At 28.2% G+C, this 14461-nt stretch overlaps 2 protein-coding genes across 3 annotated transcripts; one reads left to right on the top strand and one right to left on the bottom strand.

Moving 5' to 3' along the window:
* Nucleotides 1-3747: 3747 nt before the first annotated feature.
* LOC132939605 (SUMO-activating enzyme subunit 2) lies at nucleotides 3748-7115 on the bottom strand. Its single transcript, XM_061006866.1, has one exon. The coding sequence runs from the start codon at nucleotides 6567-6569 to the stop codon at nucleotides 4629-4631; it is 1941 nt and encodes a 646-aa protein (XP_060862849.1). The 5' UTR covers nucleotides 6570-7115; the 3' UTR covers nucleotides 3748-4628.
* Nucleotides 7116-7986: 871 nt separating this feature from the next.
* LOC132939549 (peroxisome biogenesis factor 2) lies at nucleotides 7987-14399 on the top strand. Of its 2 annotated transcripts, none has more exons than XM_061006778.1 (8): nucleotides 7987-8238; nucleotides 8602-8824; nucleotides 9068-9145; nucleotides 9345-9407; nucleotides 9474-9641; nucleotides 9704-9892; nucleotides 14012-14221; nucleotides 14282-14399. In XM_061006778.1, exons 2-8 carry the CDS (start codon nucleotides 8804-8806, stop codon nucleotides 14384-14386), a joined length of 834 nt encoding a protein of 277 aa, XP_060862761.1. In that variant the 5' UTR covers nucleotides 7987-8238; nucleotides 8602-8803; the 3' UTR covers nucleotides 14387-14399. The 2 variants fall into 2 exon arrangements, with proteins under 2 accessions (XP_060862761.1, XP_060862762.1); XM_061006779.1 differs by lacking the exon at nucleotides 7987-8238 and adding an exon at nucleotides 8288-8477.
* The last annotated feature ends 62 nt before the right edge of the window (nucleotides 14400-14461 follow it).

The raw sequence follows: 14461 nt of genomic DNA, 5'->3' as shown, positions 1-14461 counted from the left end.
TGTGTATATACATATACACATTAAAAAATAAATAAAATGCGAATAAGTATAATATAACATTTACCTACATAATTTAGTATTTGATTTTGTTGTTGATGGCGTTGCGGAAAGACAAGATTAATATTAAAACTACAATAGGTATTACAGTGCGCCAGTGCGGCTCCTCTGTCTCATTAGTTCAATCCTAGATTATTAAATAGCAGTTTAGCACCAGTGCACTACCTGGTACTATACTTGATCGATGGTTTAGTCCAGAAGAACACTCCTGTTTGAATACCGCCTATACTCTATAGATTCTATTTCCGATCTCATATATTTATATTATAATAATACAATGTGAAACTTTTACAAAATCTGTACAGTTTAGAAATGCTCATAACTTGCTTCGTAACTAAAAACCAATATGAGTCTTCGAGATGCCCTAGACTGTAACAATATATTTACTTTAAATTTTATGATAGGTTAGTTCACTTTAATTTTAAAAACAATTAAATGGATTGTTGTGAACGTACAATTTGCCATGTTGTACGTTTGTAAGACGCTAACTTGACACACACGCGTCATAGGCGTAGCACTTAGATTTTTATATATTGTAGTAGTCTAGTGTAGTCTGTGGTGTTGCGTGATGAATTTATATAGAAGGCAAGGAAGCTATAGCCTAAGCCCTATGTTTCGGGTACACAACATATTCTAAAAAAGTAAAAAAAAAAATATGACTGGGGGCTTTAACCACTACCCCCTCCCCCCAATTATACGTCTATTCCACCTCATTGGCCTTATTAATAGAGATATAATGTAACAGTATTCCTGCCACTTCAAAGGTGTTGTTAACAACTGTTGAGTAGTATGAACAGTTGAGCAATCAAACTCATGTGTAGATGAGAACTAAGTATCAAAGATGAAAATTTGTTAAAGGGGTTAAAAGTATGAAGTGAGTTGGATAAGGGAATAATACAACTTATATTAAAAAGGTTCAACAATTTCGAAATAGACCACTAAAATTTTATAAATTTAAAAAAAAAATCCATTCCGGTTCACAAAAATTTGAACTATAGAGTGCTAAAGTAGAATTTGGTTTAATCTTATTGTAATAAAATAAATACATAAAATTTAATCTCTTCAAAAAAAGCAGACAAAAAAGTCGCTCTGCTGTACAGTAGATACAAATGGGTCAATGTATAATGGACTGTATTAAACTTGAATTCAATGATTTAATATCATTGTATAAGAAACACGATTCTGAGCGGTAATGGTTTGTCAGTCTGGATATTTTATATTGTCATTATTTATAATAGCCTGTAAGTTGAATTAATATTGTAATTCTTTATTTGTTTCCATGATGATAAACAAAGCGTTAGAAATTTAAATCCCATTTTTAGCGGTTTTTCCCGTGGCATTAAATAATTATTGAGAAAATAGAAAAATGACCCCCCTAAAGTACTATCTTGATCCAATTTTGTAAGATATAACTATATGTTGAAATCGAAGCACTCCTTCTAGTAGAAATTCTGTTAACAGGATAAAAAAAAAAAAAATAATTAACATCATTAAAAAACCACTAGATAAAAAAAATAATATAAAATATAAAATAACTACGATTTACCAATAACATATAGTAGTTAGAAGTTTTTTTTTTTTTGTATAAAGTTTTATTAATAAAAATCATATCATTTAAATAATACAATTTATTGTATTAAATATTATAATATTCTTAAGAGCTACTCATGCGTTTGTTGTCCCGTCTTACAGACGTACAACATAGCAATTTTTTGTTCACTAGTGTCCTCTGCTAGTTTTGATATTAGAGGGAATTGATCCGGAATTGATATCAAACTTCTAGGTAAGAACACTATCTGTGCTTAAGTCTGTGATTTTTTACTTTCTTGATTTTTAATCAAGTAAGTATGGTAATTAAAATGAAGTCTGAATTTTAAAAACTTCAAGAATTTGTGTAAAATAGGAAAATAATAAATATGTAAATCGGTAATGATAAGTAGGTTGGCAATTTAGCTAGCTATAACATAAAATATTAATGAGAGGGATTTGATATCACACTCAAGCGGTATAACGTCTTAAATTCATAAAAACGTTGGCGTGAACAGTCTCAAAATATCAATTTTTTTAACTTTTCTCCTGAACTATGATAGCTAGAAAGTTGGTTGATAACTCATTAAAGAGGGATCATCAGTAGATACTAAATGTGGAATTAAAATTTTTAAAAAAAAATTATTTTATTTTTCACAGATATTTTTTGCTAGATTTCCGAAACTGGAGAACGGACTTTGTTGTTTGGGGTCTTGTTAGATTCACATTGGCTAGGAGAAGTGCAGTGAAGATTTTCAGAACCTTATCTCTAATCGTTAGTTCACTACAAAGCTGTAAAGCTGAAAAACATCAAAAGACGCCCAATAAAATTTGTTTTAATTTTTTTTTATGTTCTGTAGTGAATTAACTATTAAAGATAAAGTTCTGAAAATCTTCACTGCACTTTTCCTAACCAATGTGAATTTAACAAGACCCCAAATAACGAAATCCGCTCTCTGGTTTCGGAGATCTATCTCTTAGATGAAAATGAAAATGATTTTTTTGTGGGGCTGTTCACACCAACATTTTTCTGGATTCAAATTGTTATACCACTTGGGTGTGTTATCAGTTAATAAATTAAAAATCAAGAAAATTTACATGCGGATCCCTGACTTGGCGAGCGTTTTCAAGTGTGAAATATTAAAAGTTAAGAATGCTCATTTGTTGCTTGAAAATTAAAATATTGAATAAAAGTACAGATAATGTTCTTACTTAAAGTTTGATAATAGGTCAATTTACACTAATATGAAAAGTAACAGCATAATAAACTTATTATACTATTGAAACTAGGGATCAAACATTTGTTATGTCAAACGTGCGTAAGGCAACAAATGCATGGATAGCATCCTCTTAAAGAATATAGATAAATGTGAATTAAAAAAAATTATAAAGGTTAGGTTACATATAAAAATTATTTATTAGGCTAGTAAATTACCATATTAAAAGTAACTTTTTATCCTGATTTTTATAACAATATGTTTAAGGTTGCTCTTACCATTTTTATAGTAGATCATTAAAATCTGCTCCAATGACCAATATTCATTGTATGAATTATTTCTTACTCTATTGGAATAATGTACTGACTTTACTGAGAACCATATGAATCTTGGAGATCAGTTAGACTTAAGGCAATATTAGTTACTGTTAAATTGTTTCTTAGGTTTAATGTCAAATAAAAAATGAATAACAACTTAAATACATATAGACAAGGTATTATAAGTACATAACAAAAACTTTCAAAAATAAATGTTTTCGGCAAGTCCCAAAAAAGTGTAGATCATGCTTGGAATGACATTAAAAAAGTTAATTCAATTTAATTTTAATCAAATGAGTTTGATAAATATTTTAAATTAACAATTGCTTATTTTTTAAATATCCAAATAGTCGTAAGAAAAACAAGACTAAAATAAATTTTTATATACATATTATATTGTATTTAGTATTAATTATTTTTTAAATTCGAGAAATCTTTTTATTCTTAAAAGATTCTTGTCTGCCATTCCCTGCAAGATTTGCTCAGCAGTCAGCAGCTGTCTATATGGGTTTTTGAGCATACTGCAAAGTTCCATTGTGTTTAACTTAATAGACGTCAATAATATTATATAATTGCAAAAGCTATTAAGACTGGTTCACAATCAAATCTTCTAATAATACAACGTAAAATAACTTATTTCCTTTATTCAGTCAGAATTAGTTATAGACTTAGCCTAACAATTTATGATCAAGCTCAGCTTTGATGTATCGCTAGTAGTTGAATCAAAATCAAAACTATACAACATGTAATAAATTAAACTTATTTCAGTTAGAAGTTATTGAATAAATTTACTTTTAAATTATAACAACTAAACACCCAGCTTTGTTAGTTGGCTGATTAATATATATATTTTTCTATTATTGGTTTAAGTGTTGTAAACCAACCAATATTTTTTTATATTAAGTGACACCGATTACATTAAAAAATAAAAACATCATATTTCGTGCTTTAGAAAGGTAATTTACGAAATATTACAATGTTGTAAGTAACTATTATTTTCTCAATGCAAAACACCAAGTAAGTGAATACATCTACAAAAATAAAATATATAATCATATATTATATTTAAAAATTGTACGGGGATATAGCATTAATTCAATTCTAATAGTCGGATAAAATAAAAAAATTAATTAGCAAATAAAGCAATTTAACTAGGGAGTTACAGTTTTAATTTTATCTCAATGACAATAAATACAAATAAAATTTCATACAAACTAAATCTTAAACCTACACACATATAAATAAAAAATATTGATACATGAATTAATTTTCTCTTTATAAGTCGGTTATCAAAAAAATAATAATTAGTAAGAAACATTCACAATAATGAAAATACAAATTTTGATGTAGTTAATAATAATGTAGTTTGATTATTAGAATATAAAAATTACAGTAGTATTACGAGAGAGGAACATCAAAATAGGTAAATCAACATTGTTGTTTTGTGTTTATGCATATGTTATATTATTATGTTCAAATTGATTGTTAATAGTAACCACGAAAAAGTATCTTAGTCGACACGGCTTTTTTTAGCATCATTAATGTCTTCAATTGCCTCATCAGCTTTTCTTTTTATTGCCAATTTTTCTTCATTACTGATGTCTTCTGCATCTACTTCTTCATTACTGATGTCTTCTGCATCTACTTCTTCATTACTGATTATTTCTGTACCTTCTTCATTACCGATTTCTTCAACAACTCCTTCTTCTGTAACTTCTTCATAACCAATTTCCTCATTACCAACCATTACATGATTAACTGTTCCTATTGTATCTCCATTGTTGTCACATACAGTACTTGCAGCCTGCTCAATAACACAATCATCCTCATCATCCTCATTATTTTCATCAGGTTTAGTCTCGTTGTTATCTTCATTAACAGAATGAAAATCATTTATACTACTGAGAATCTCAAAGTTAAGGTCATCATCTCCAGACTTTTGTTTGTCAAATGCCATTATTTTGACACGGAAATTCTGATGATCGTCTTCTGCATCAAAAACACATCCGTTTGTCATGCCTGCTTCTGATAATGTCATATCATACATATCTACTCCGTCAGTTTCGTCACTAGAGATAATCACTCTATCTAGCATTGTCACATCGGGTGCCACCATATTCAGTTTTTTTTTCAACACAAGTTCTTCCAACTGTCTTACCGTGAAATTGGACAAGTCGGTTATCATTATAATTTCTCCCTCGGAGGAACACACATTACACTTAGGGTTAGGCGGTTGTATACATTTGTCTTTCACCAATACTCCCCCTTTATGGTTTGGCATACTTCTCAAAAAGACGTTTTGGCATTTCTCAAATTTGCCTCTAAGGATCCTCAAAGCATGGATCACAATTTGTCCAGCAATCATTGCATTAGCAGTGGCAATGGCAGGAATAATATTGCCCGCCATCGACTTAATATCAAAATGGGTTTTAAAAGGAATATTAAAAATGGCAGAGCGAAGATTGCTACAAGACACAACAAAATTCATCATCATATCATCATCCTTGTCCCATACTAAGCATTTGTTTATAGATCTTTCCCATTTTTCTTTAATAGGAGTTATACAATCCCAAAACATTGAAATGTTTTGTTCCAGGGTTAACATTTCACTGTCTAGAACGTCACTATACTTAATATGTTCTAGATTTAAGAGCGATTCGTCCAACAGAACAGGCTTTATGTTCTTTTCAGCGTACAAGTGTTCCATGCTCAATAAAACGTTAATGTCATCAAAAAAAATTTTTTTGAACAGTTTCTTTGGATTGTAATCGTTTTGTATAGCCCAATCACGGGCAGACAATTTTTCAGATTCAATCTTTCCTTCATCCATCGAAACATCCTCGTCGGTTTCGCCGAACAACTGATTAAACAAGAATTTGGCCCATATGATGCAATGGATGGGCTCTTTGGGAGTATTTCTTATAGTGCACATAGGATAGGTCCTGGGTTCGGATCTAGGATTACACTCATAACACATACTAACTCCTTTTTTAATGAACTCCACCTGACCGTTGTAACCCATCGTACCGGACTCAATGAGAGGGATTTGACATGATAGGCACATACGATTCACATGGCTACGAGCCTTCTTGTTGTCCAAAGCATTAATGACCAATTTAAACTTATTAAAAAATGCCACGCCGTACTTCGTGTCCATAATGTCACCGAAGTGCGACATGATGTTGACGTTAGGGTTGAATTTAAGTACGCTAGTTTTAGCGACATGAGATTTGGCTTTGCCCACTGACTCTTTGTTGAATAGAAACTGACGGTTCAAATTACTCACTTCGATAGTGTCCAAATCGATCACCTCCAGCTCGCTAAAACCAGTCAACACGAGGTTTTTGAGAACCTCGCAGCCAATGCCACCCGCGCCTACTAACAGGACCTTGGACTCTTTTATGAGATTCTGTAATTCGGGGTTGAACACTCCAGCAATGGTGGCCGCCATGGTCGTCTCGTGTGTCTTGCGTACAAACGGCTTGAGATTCTTTGGCTTGAGGTTTGAGCGTAGGTACTAGGCGCGGCGAGTGTCCTCGTGGTTTTCGGGACCAGTAGGAGGTACCAAAGGGAAATGGCGGAGAAAAAATAACAACAGCTACGGCGGTACTCGGTAGTAAGACGGAATCGTTCGCGGCTCGCAAGAAAAATGAAGAATAATGAATAAACAACTTATAGTTGAACTTACTGACAGCTAACAGCAAAGTGATATTTGGCGGGAGGCCGTAAACGAGTGCCGGACAACAAACTACAAAGCAAGTAACAGTCGGAATGGCGGATTCGAGAGTTATTACAATATAGCCTATAAATGAGTTATTTCCAAATATTATTTGTTAGGATTTAGGACCAATGGCGTAAAGCGTCTCGGCGTCCGCGACACAATGTAAACACTTAACACTCACCGTCACCGCGTTTGAGCATGGTTTCAGCGAACACGGAATAGTTTACAATAGGGTATAGGTACGCCATAGAACGACATTTTCAATAGCGGTTCAAAATCGTATGATACCAGTAAACTTCTACGGAGGTACAACAACTACACCACAACCCAAGCGTCTAACGTCAGGGAATCCGAATGGCTTGCAAGATGGCCGACATCGTTATCATGATCAGCTATCACCGACTTTATTATCATTTTCTGATCAAAATCACGATGAATAAAATTAATCATATTAATAATAATTGGGTATTGGGTAATTATATATATTAAAGTTGGTAACCCGTTGATATTTCAGTTAATTAATAATTATTAGTTTTTAAGATTTTCCTTATATTATCTACGAGTTAGCACCGAATATAAATCTTAGGTTATGAATTTATTGAATTCAGAATTACTATGTACTTAAAGTACATTGTACAATTTATTATAGTTATTATAATTCTATGTTATATAATGAAATATTGAAATGGATGTACAATAGTTAGGGAGTAATAATTAGTTGTCAAACAAGTTATAATTTGGCAAATTTTTTAACGATTCAAAAACTCAATTACAATTATTGTAAGAAGTACTGGATGTACTGAGTTCTATCTGGCAAATATTTAAAATGAGATAGACTAATCAGATACTTCACTGTCACTATAGTATAATAGACTTGCAATTGGTATATTAGACTTGAACAGATTTATAATATACAACTTGGTTGGAAATAAGGTAAGGGAAAGAAATTTATTATTTTAAAAATAAAGTGATAATAAAATCAGTGATAACGATGTCGGCCATCTTGCAGCCGTTCGGATTCCCTGTCGCTAGACGCTTGTCACCACAACAGCTTGCTCTTGGAAAGTAAAACGATGGTTTTTAAACATAGACTTACAGGTTAGGCCGGGTTATTGAGAATTATTATGGTTATGATTATATCACAGAATAATATTTTATCTCATCGACGCAGGCTGATGAACAATATAATTATTATACTAATGTTCTAATTTCTGTGATATTATATTAATTTATGTTCATAATTTATGTAAATTATACATTAATACATTAATAGATTCATCGTGATTATAGTTCATGAACTACTGCATAGAATAAAGATACCTACTAGAACTACTGTACTACTTTAGTCTGTAATACTGTATATTTTATAGACATTAAAGAATTAATTAATTACTAATTAGTAAGTTAATTCGTCATATATTATATATATATTTAAATAATAAATAATAATATAATATTGTCTATCGATTTATGATTATTATTAATTTTTATTCTCACTAATTGCAATCCAGTATTTACGATTTACTGTTAATTAATAATTACCTCTTATTAATCTTACCAGACACCGATATTAAATGCATAACTATGGACGCATCATGACTAAATACATTACCTATATTATTCTAAATATATAAATTGGTAAATATATTAAATCTTGGCCTGTATCCAGTGATTATAAATATTAATTTATCATTATTGTTTGTTAATCGTTATTATTTATCGTGAATTAATGGTCACGCATCAAATACTTTACATTTTTTAGGGTATTTGAAGTCTTGCATCGGTCAACGACGATTCAGATTTCAGAATATACAATTTGGTGTTCTTCAAAAGGAACGATATATTTTCCGTTCACTTTTGAACGTGTAGACATACCATTTCTAAATCATCAGGCGTCTTCAGATCACTTTTGATCCTGTTCTGTCATATGTTGATTGCGGTCCACAATTAGTCAATTAGTCATAATGGTACCTCGTGTGACTCTGGTAAGTGAAAAAAATAATTAATTATTACAACTCACAGTCATATTGCATGTTGTCGGTGTGTGTGATGTTACACAACCACTCGGATAAATCGAATTACTGTTGAACGTGTTACTAGGTATACCAAATTGTACTCGTTAAATAGCCGTGCTCAATGTTTGAATAAATATGTATTTTTTATTTTTCTGAACACTGACAAACATGTCTGTATTTTAGTTCAATAATATACTTTTGTTTTTTTTCTAGCTGGACGCTCATGTACTCGATGATCACATTTCCAAAATATTCATTGGCCAGACCTTAAAGATTTTCAAGTACTTACCGGTTAGTACCTACATTATTTTAGCAACTTTTTATAAAACGTTATTATAACATATTTTGATAAAATAGTTCAAGGTACCTATAGCTCAAAATTAAAGTATAATAATATCAGCATCTTATATTTTATAAAAAGTATATAAACCCTTTTTTTTGCATTTGATTGTTAAATTGCTAATTTTAAAATTATTATATTATTTTTCAGTCATGGATTTTAAACAATTGCGAGTTGGAAATAAATGTGATATTACAATTTTTAATGACATATGTGAGTGGAAATATTTAATTTGATAAATTTAGTAAATGCTTATATTACATAAAAATGTATTTTTAGTATTCTGTGACAAAATCAAAAGCAACATTTGGCCAACAAATGCTTGGAATTAGATTCAAACCAGACGAGCTGACTGATACAAAGTTAGTTCTATATCAACTGTTAACGGTCGGAGCAGAGTATATACAATCGAAAATAGAAAGTCCTTCAAACAATTTTATAAACAATGTATATAATTTATCATGTATAATTTAAATGTTAAATATCTAATGATTGTTAATTTCAGATAGATTTCTAACCTACAGTTAGTGGTTGATGTTTTGAAAGCGGGTTCTTTCTTGAATTTTCTACTCTTCCTGCAACAAGGCAAGTACCCGACATTAACTCAAAGATTTTTAAGTCTTTCACAAGAGTCAACCCGCAAACGAAATATTGAATATACTTATATGACAAGAGAACTGCTGTGGCATGGTTTTTCTGTATGTATCATGTACCCTGTAATCCATAAAACCATAATAATACTTGAAAATTCCTATTTTTATAGACATTTATTATAATATTTAGTGCTGCAGAACAATATTGATTTTTCAATTCGATATAAATTTATTAGAATTTTAATTTTATATTTATTTATATTTTGACAGAAAATAAATTTTATCAGATGTCACTGACAATACATGGGATTCATCAAGCATGCTAACCCTCTTTTTTTCTTCAATAATATAGTTATTCAAAATCTGATTTTTAAATTTCTTATTATACTCTTAAGACCATATTTTCAAATTCTTGAGATTTTTGGTGGTACTTAAGCAGTGTCCTGTGGAGATTCGAGCTTCTATTTTAAAATGAGAACACCCCTATTCAACTAAATTATATAAATTATACAGTAAATAATTTTTCTGAAATTTATGATTCATTAAAATTAAAATTTGTGCGAGTAGTTTTTGAGTTATTTAACTTTGTGTTCTAAGGATAAAAGGTCTCCATAATAATGGGCTTATAAAATATGGGGGCTATGGAGATTTGAAAACTGTAGTCATTAATATTCATTAATAATCTATTAGTATTAATTACTTGTGAAAATGGTCCCAAGTATAGAAAATACTATATCAAATTTTATGTTTATTTTATATTTTTGTAAAACCAGTTTTAAGTACTTATTCTTAATACAAACATTTTAATAACTAAGAAACTACTCATTCAAATTTTGGATTACGTAATTCAAAATTTTCAAAAAAATGTCTCAATCAAAGAAATAATTTACAGTAAAACACGAGGGTTCTCATTTGAAAAATAGAAGTTTATATCTAACCAAATACTAAAAAAAAAAATTCATTCATTTGAAAATATGATCCTGGAATATATAGAGTATATTTAAATATTCCAAAAATCAGAATTTGAATTAATTAATTATTATAGGAAAAAATGGGGGTGAGCATGCTAGGTGAATCACCCTGTATAGTAAATATAAGCAGCCAAATATTATTAAATATAATACATCTTATTTTTATAATTTTTTTTATTCTGTAGGTATAATATAAAATAAGAAATTATACTGCATCACTAAACAAATATTTGGTAATACAATATTTATTAATTAAGTAAAAATATTTTAACATTAAACAGTTTTAACTATATTTTCTCTTTGGTACATATAAATTATGATTTGAAACATATTTTATAATTTTCCATTCTCAGTCTTAAACAAGTATAATATATTTTTTAAACTGTTTATTTGTATTATTTTTAATCTTTACAATTAAATACAATTTCTTGGTAATTATTATATTTAACCAAAAGTATTAGGGATATGTACATTGTCTTGAGCAGAGGAAGTTGTATAGATATTAAACTTAGAGATAATGAAAATTATTACAAGACTAATTCTTAATTTGATTCTTATTTCTTAAAATAACAAATTGAAGTTTTATTATATTATTTAATATTTATTTTTATCATTAATACCTAATTTATTTGTAGTTTTGGCTAAAACAGTCATTATTGTATGTTTATTATTTATAAATATTTTAAACTAATTATATTTGGATTTAATTTTTAATTACAAAATATCAAAAATAGGTAATTTAATAAGTATTCTGTATATGTTTACATTACACTTTATAAATTTATACCATTTACATATACATCCATTAAATGCACATCATGTAATAATTTACTTAATTTTAAAAATAATTAGTGTACACATTTTCTTTGGTAAATTAATTAATAAAAACAAATAATTACAACAATATTTTTATTGTGAAACAATAAAAAAAATTCCAACTTAATAAGTAACACATTTTTTACCATTTTTATTTCTATATTTTTTTTTCTAATTTAAATCAATTTTTTTCTTTTCTTCAAAATTTGCTTTAATAAGTAAAATAAATGTTTTCTACAAATTCTGTAACAGATAAGTCATCCACATTTTTCACTTTTTTAGTTCTACATTTAGTACTTCTCAGATTTCAATGCATTAAGCTTTTGCATATTTTTTTCCATGTGTTCCAAGCTACAAATGTGTATTAAGTACATACTATTTTAATAATAATTTTTGTTATTATTTTTGTTATGGGCATTTTGATATATTTTATTAATACCTATTACTTCAGTAGTGTTTTTAATAATATTACTTGTAATGTTTGACATAACATAATATTTGATTTTAATTAATCTGAATAGTTTTGTTTCAAAATTTTTCAAAGGTGGTCATTAACTAGTTAAACATTTTTTTTTTATTATTATTATTTTATTGTAGGTGTATTAATAATATTGGGCAGATAAAAATATTTTTATTATAATTGAAGTAAAACTTCTTTCTTGAGGTGTGTGTGGCAAAAAAATGAAACGACACGTTTGTTTATTTATTTATATATGTCCATAGCAACCATTAATTAACAAAACTGTCTATCGTAAATTATATAATTTTTTTATTGTATTGATTTTTCCCTCCCTAATTCACTTATAATTTCACGGGCCCAATTACTTATGAAAGTAGTTTTACTTCCTCAGAGCTTAACGGTGGGCTCACACACACTCACATTTTTTTTATTGTTTTTAACCATCTAAGATTATTCAAAAATATATAAATGTTTAAGTTTTTTTTTTGATTTTTTAGCGTGTAAATGAAAATTAGTCACCTTATCCAAACTCATATGTGTAAATAAAATAAAGAATTTTAAGGATTTTAAAAATGTTGTTTTTATGCGTCCATAGGGAATTAATGTGTACAGAAATTATTTCTGTAAGGTTTATCACAAAAAAACACGAATTTAGTTATTTAGTTTATTTTTATCACGGATAATCATTATTTAATTATTTAATAATATTTATATATTCATATATAAGCATATAATGGATACATTTTAATTGTATAATTAGATAAATTATATTCATGTCTGTGTTTCAGGTAAATATTTTAACAACAAATAAGAAATAACTAAATTCATGTTTTGTTGCAACAAACTTCACTGAAATAATTTCTGTACACAATAATTCTTTATGACGCAAAAAAGAAAAACATTTTCAAAATCCTGGGAACTTTCTTTATTTTATGTATACATATGAATTTGGGTAAATTGAGTGATTTTAAATTAAACTCTAAAAAACAAAAAAAAATCTTAAACATTTAAATATTTTTGAATAATTAATATTATTAATACACCTACAATAAAATAATAGTAAAAACAAAACACATTGTATTTCCCTCATAAAAAAAATATATAGGTAGTTTCATTAAAAACAAAGGAAAAAACGATGAGACTTACAATTTTTACAATGATATAGTTATAATTTATAAACAAGTTAAAAATAAATGTATGATCATGAAATTTTATATTTGATTTAAGGAACTTATGTTAATAGAGTTTTTTACATTTTATTTTTAAATACCATATATTTTTTTTAAAATTTATTTTGAAATGGGACTTTTGAGCCGCTAAAATAGCTTTTCAGACTACTCTGTGCCGTCTTGATTGTATTATTGTAATAATAATTGCAGTTAATAGATAGGATGCGGCGTTGTGTACCTAGTATTTATTATATTATATTATTATTTATTGGTGTATTGTGGCCTCTTGAACCTTTGAGTACTGGAATATTAGTATAAAAATATATTTGTTTATGATGAACAACAACAATTTATCTCAGAAAATTACCAAATCGGTGATTGAAAATTAAGATTAAACTTAAATCTCAAAAATATTTCTCTAATATAATTCAATATAGCAGAAATATGCTAAAATATTCTTTTATATGTACTATAACCTAAAATATTTTCTAAAGTAAAAATATGCACTAATATGCAAAATAAACTTTTGATAGATTCTATAGGTTATGAAACAACATGTCTTACTCCCATCAAACTGTATACGCTAGTTAAAAATTTGATTTTACACAAAAATCCGGCCTCTACTTATAACTTATAGATCTCATGTTCTTTTAACTTAATTTAACTAATTAAGTATTTTCATTGATTTGCCCACCTTTGAAAATTCTTAAACAAGTTTTATAAATTTTTATCTTTGATTTGGGCTTACAAGTTAATTTAACTTATAGTCAGCATTATAATAGCATGTAAATTATATTTACATTTCTAGGAGCTGTTGTTATTCACATTGCCTCTGATCAATTATCAGTCTTTAAAACATAAAATATCCAGAGTAATGCATTTTGCACCACGCAAAGAAGATTTCAAAGAAAGACAGCCGCTTATGTTTCCTGTGTCGGTGTGTAGTATTTGTCAAGAGAGACCTGTGTTACCGCATCATCTTAAATGCTCTCATGTGTTTTGTTACTACTGTATAAGTGTAAGTTGATAAATATTATGATATATTATTTTTCTAAATTATAATTTATTGTTGTTACAGTCAAAGAGAATGGTTGATGAAAAATTTGAATGCCCCGAGTGTCATCATTTCGAACCTAATGTAATACCTGTGATATTGATCAATAAAGTTAATATAAACTCATAATAATTTATGATGAGCTCCTGAAGTTGGAATTTTAACAAAAATCATGAAAATTTGCATGAATATTCTGCTAGAAAA

Source organism: Metopolophium dirhodum, chromosome 2, assembly GCF_019925205.1.
Source record: "Metopolophium dirhodum isolate CAU chromosome 2, ASM1992520v1, whole genome shotgun sequence".
In the NCBI taxonomy this organism is placed as follows: Eukaryota; Metazoa; Arthropoda; class Insecta; order Hemiptera; family Aphididae; genus Metopolophium; species Metopolophium dirhodum.
The sequence above is the reverse complement of the archived record's forward strand: the minus strand, read 5'-3'. Positions and strand labels throughout refer to the sequence as shown.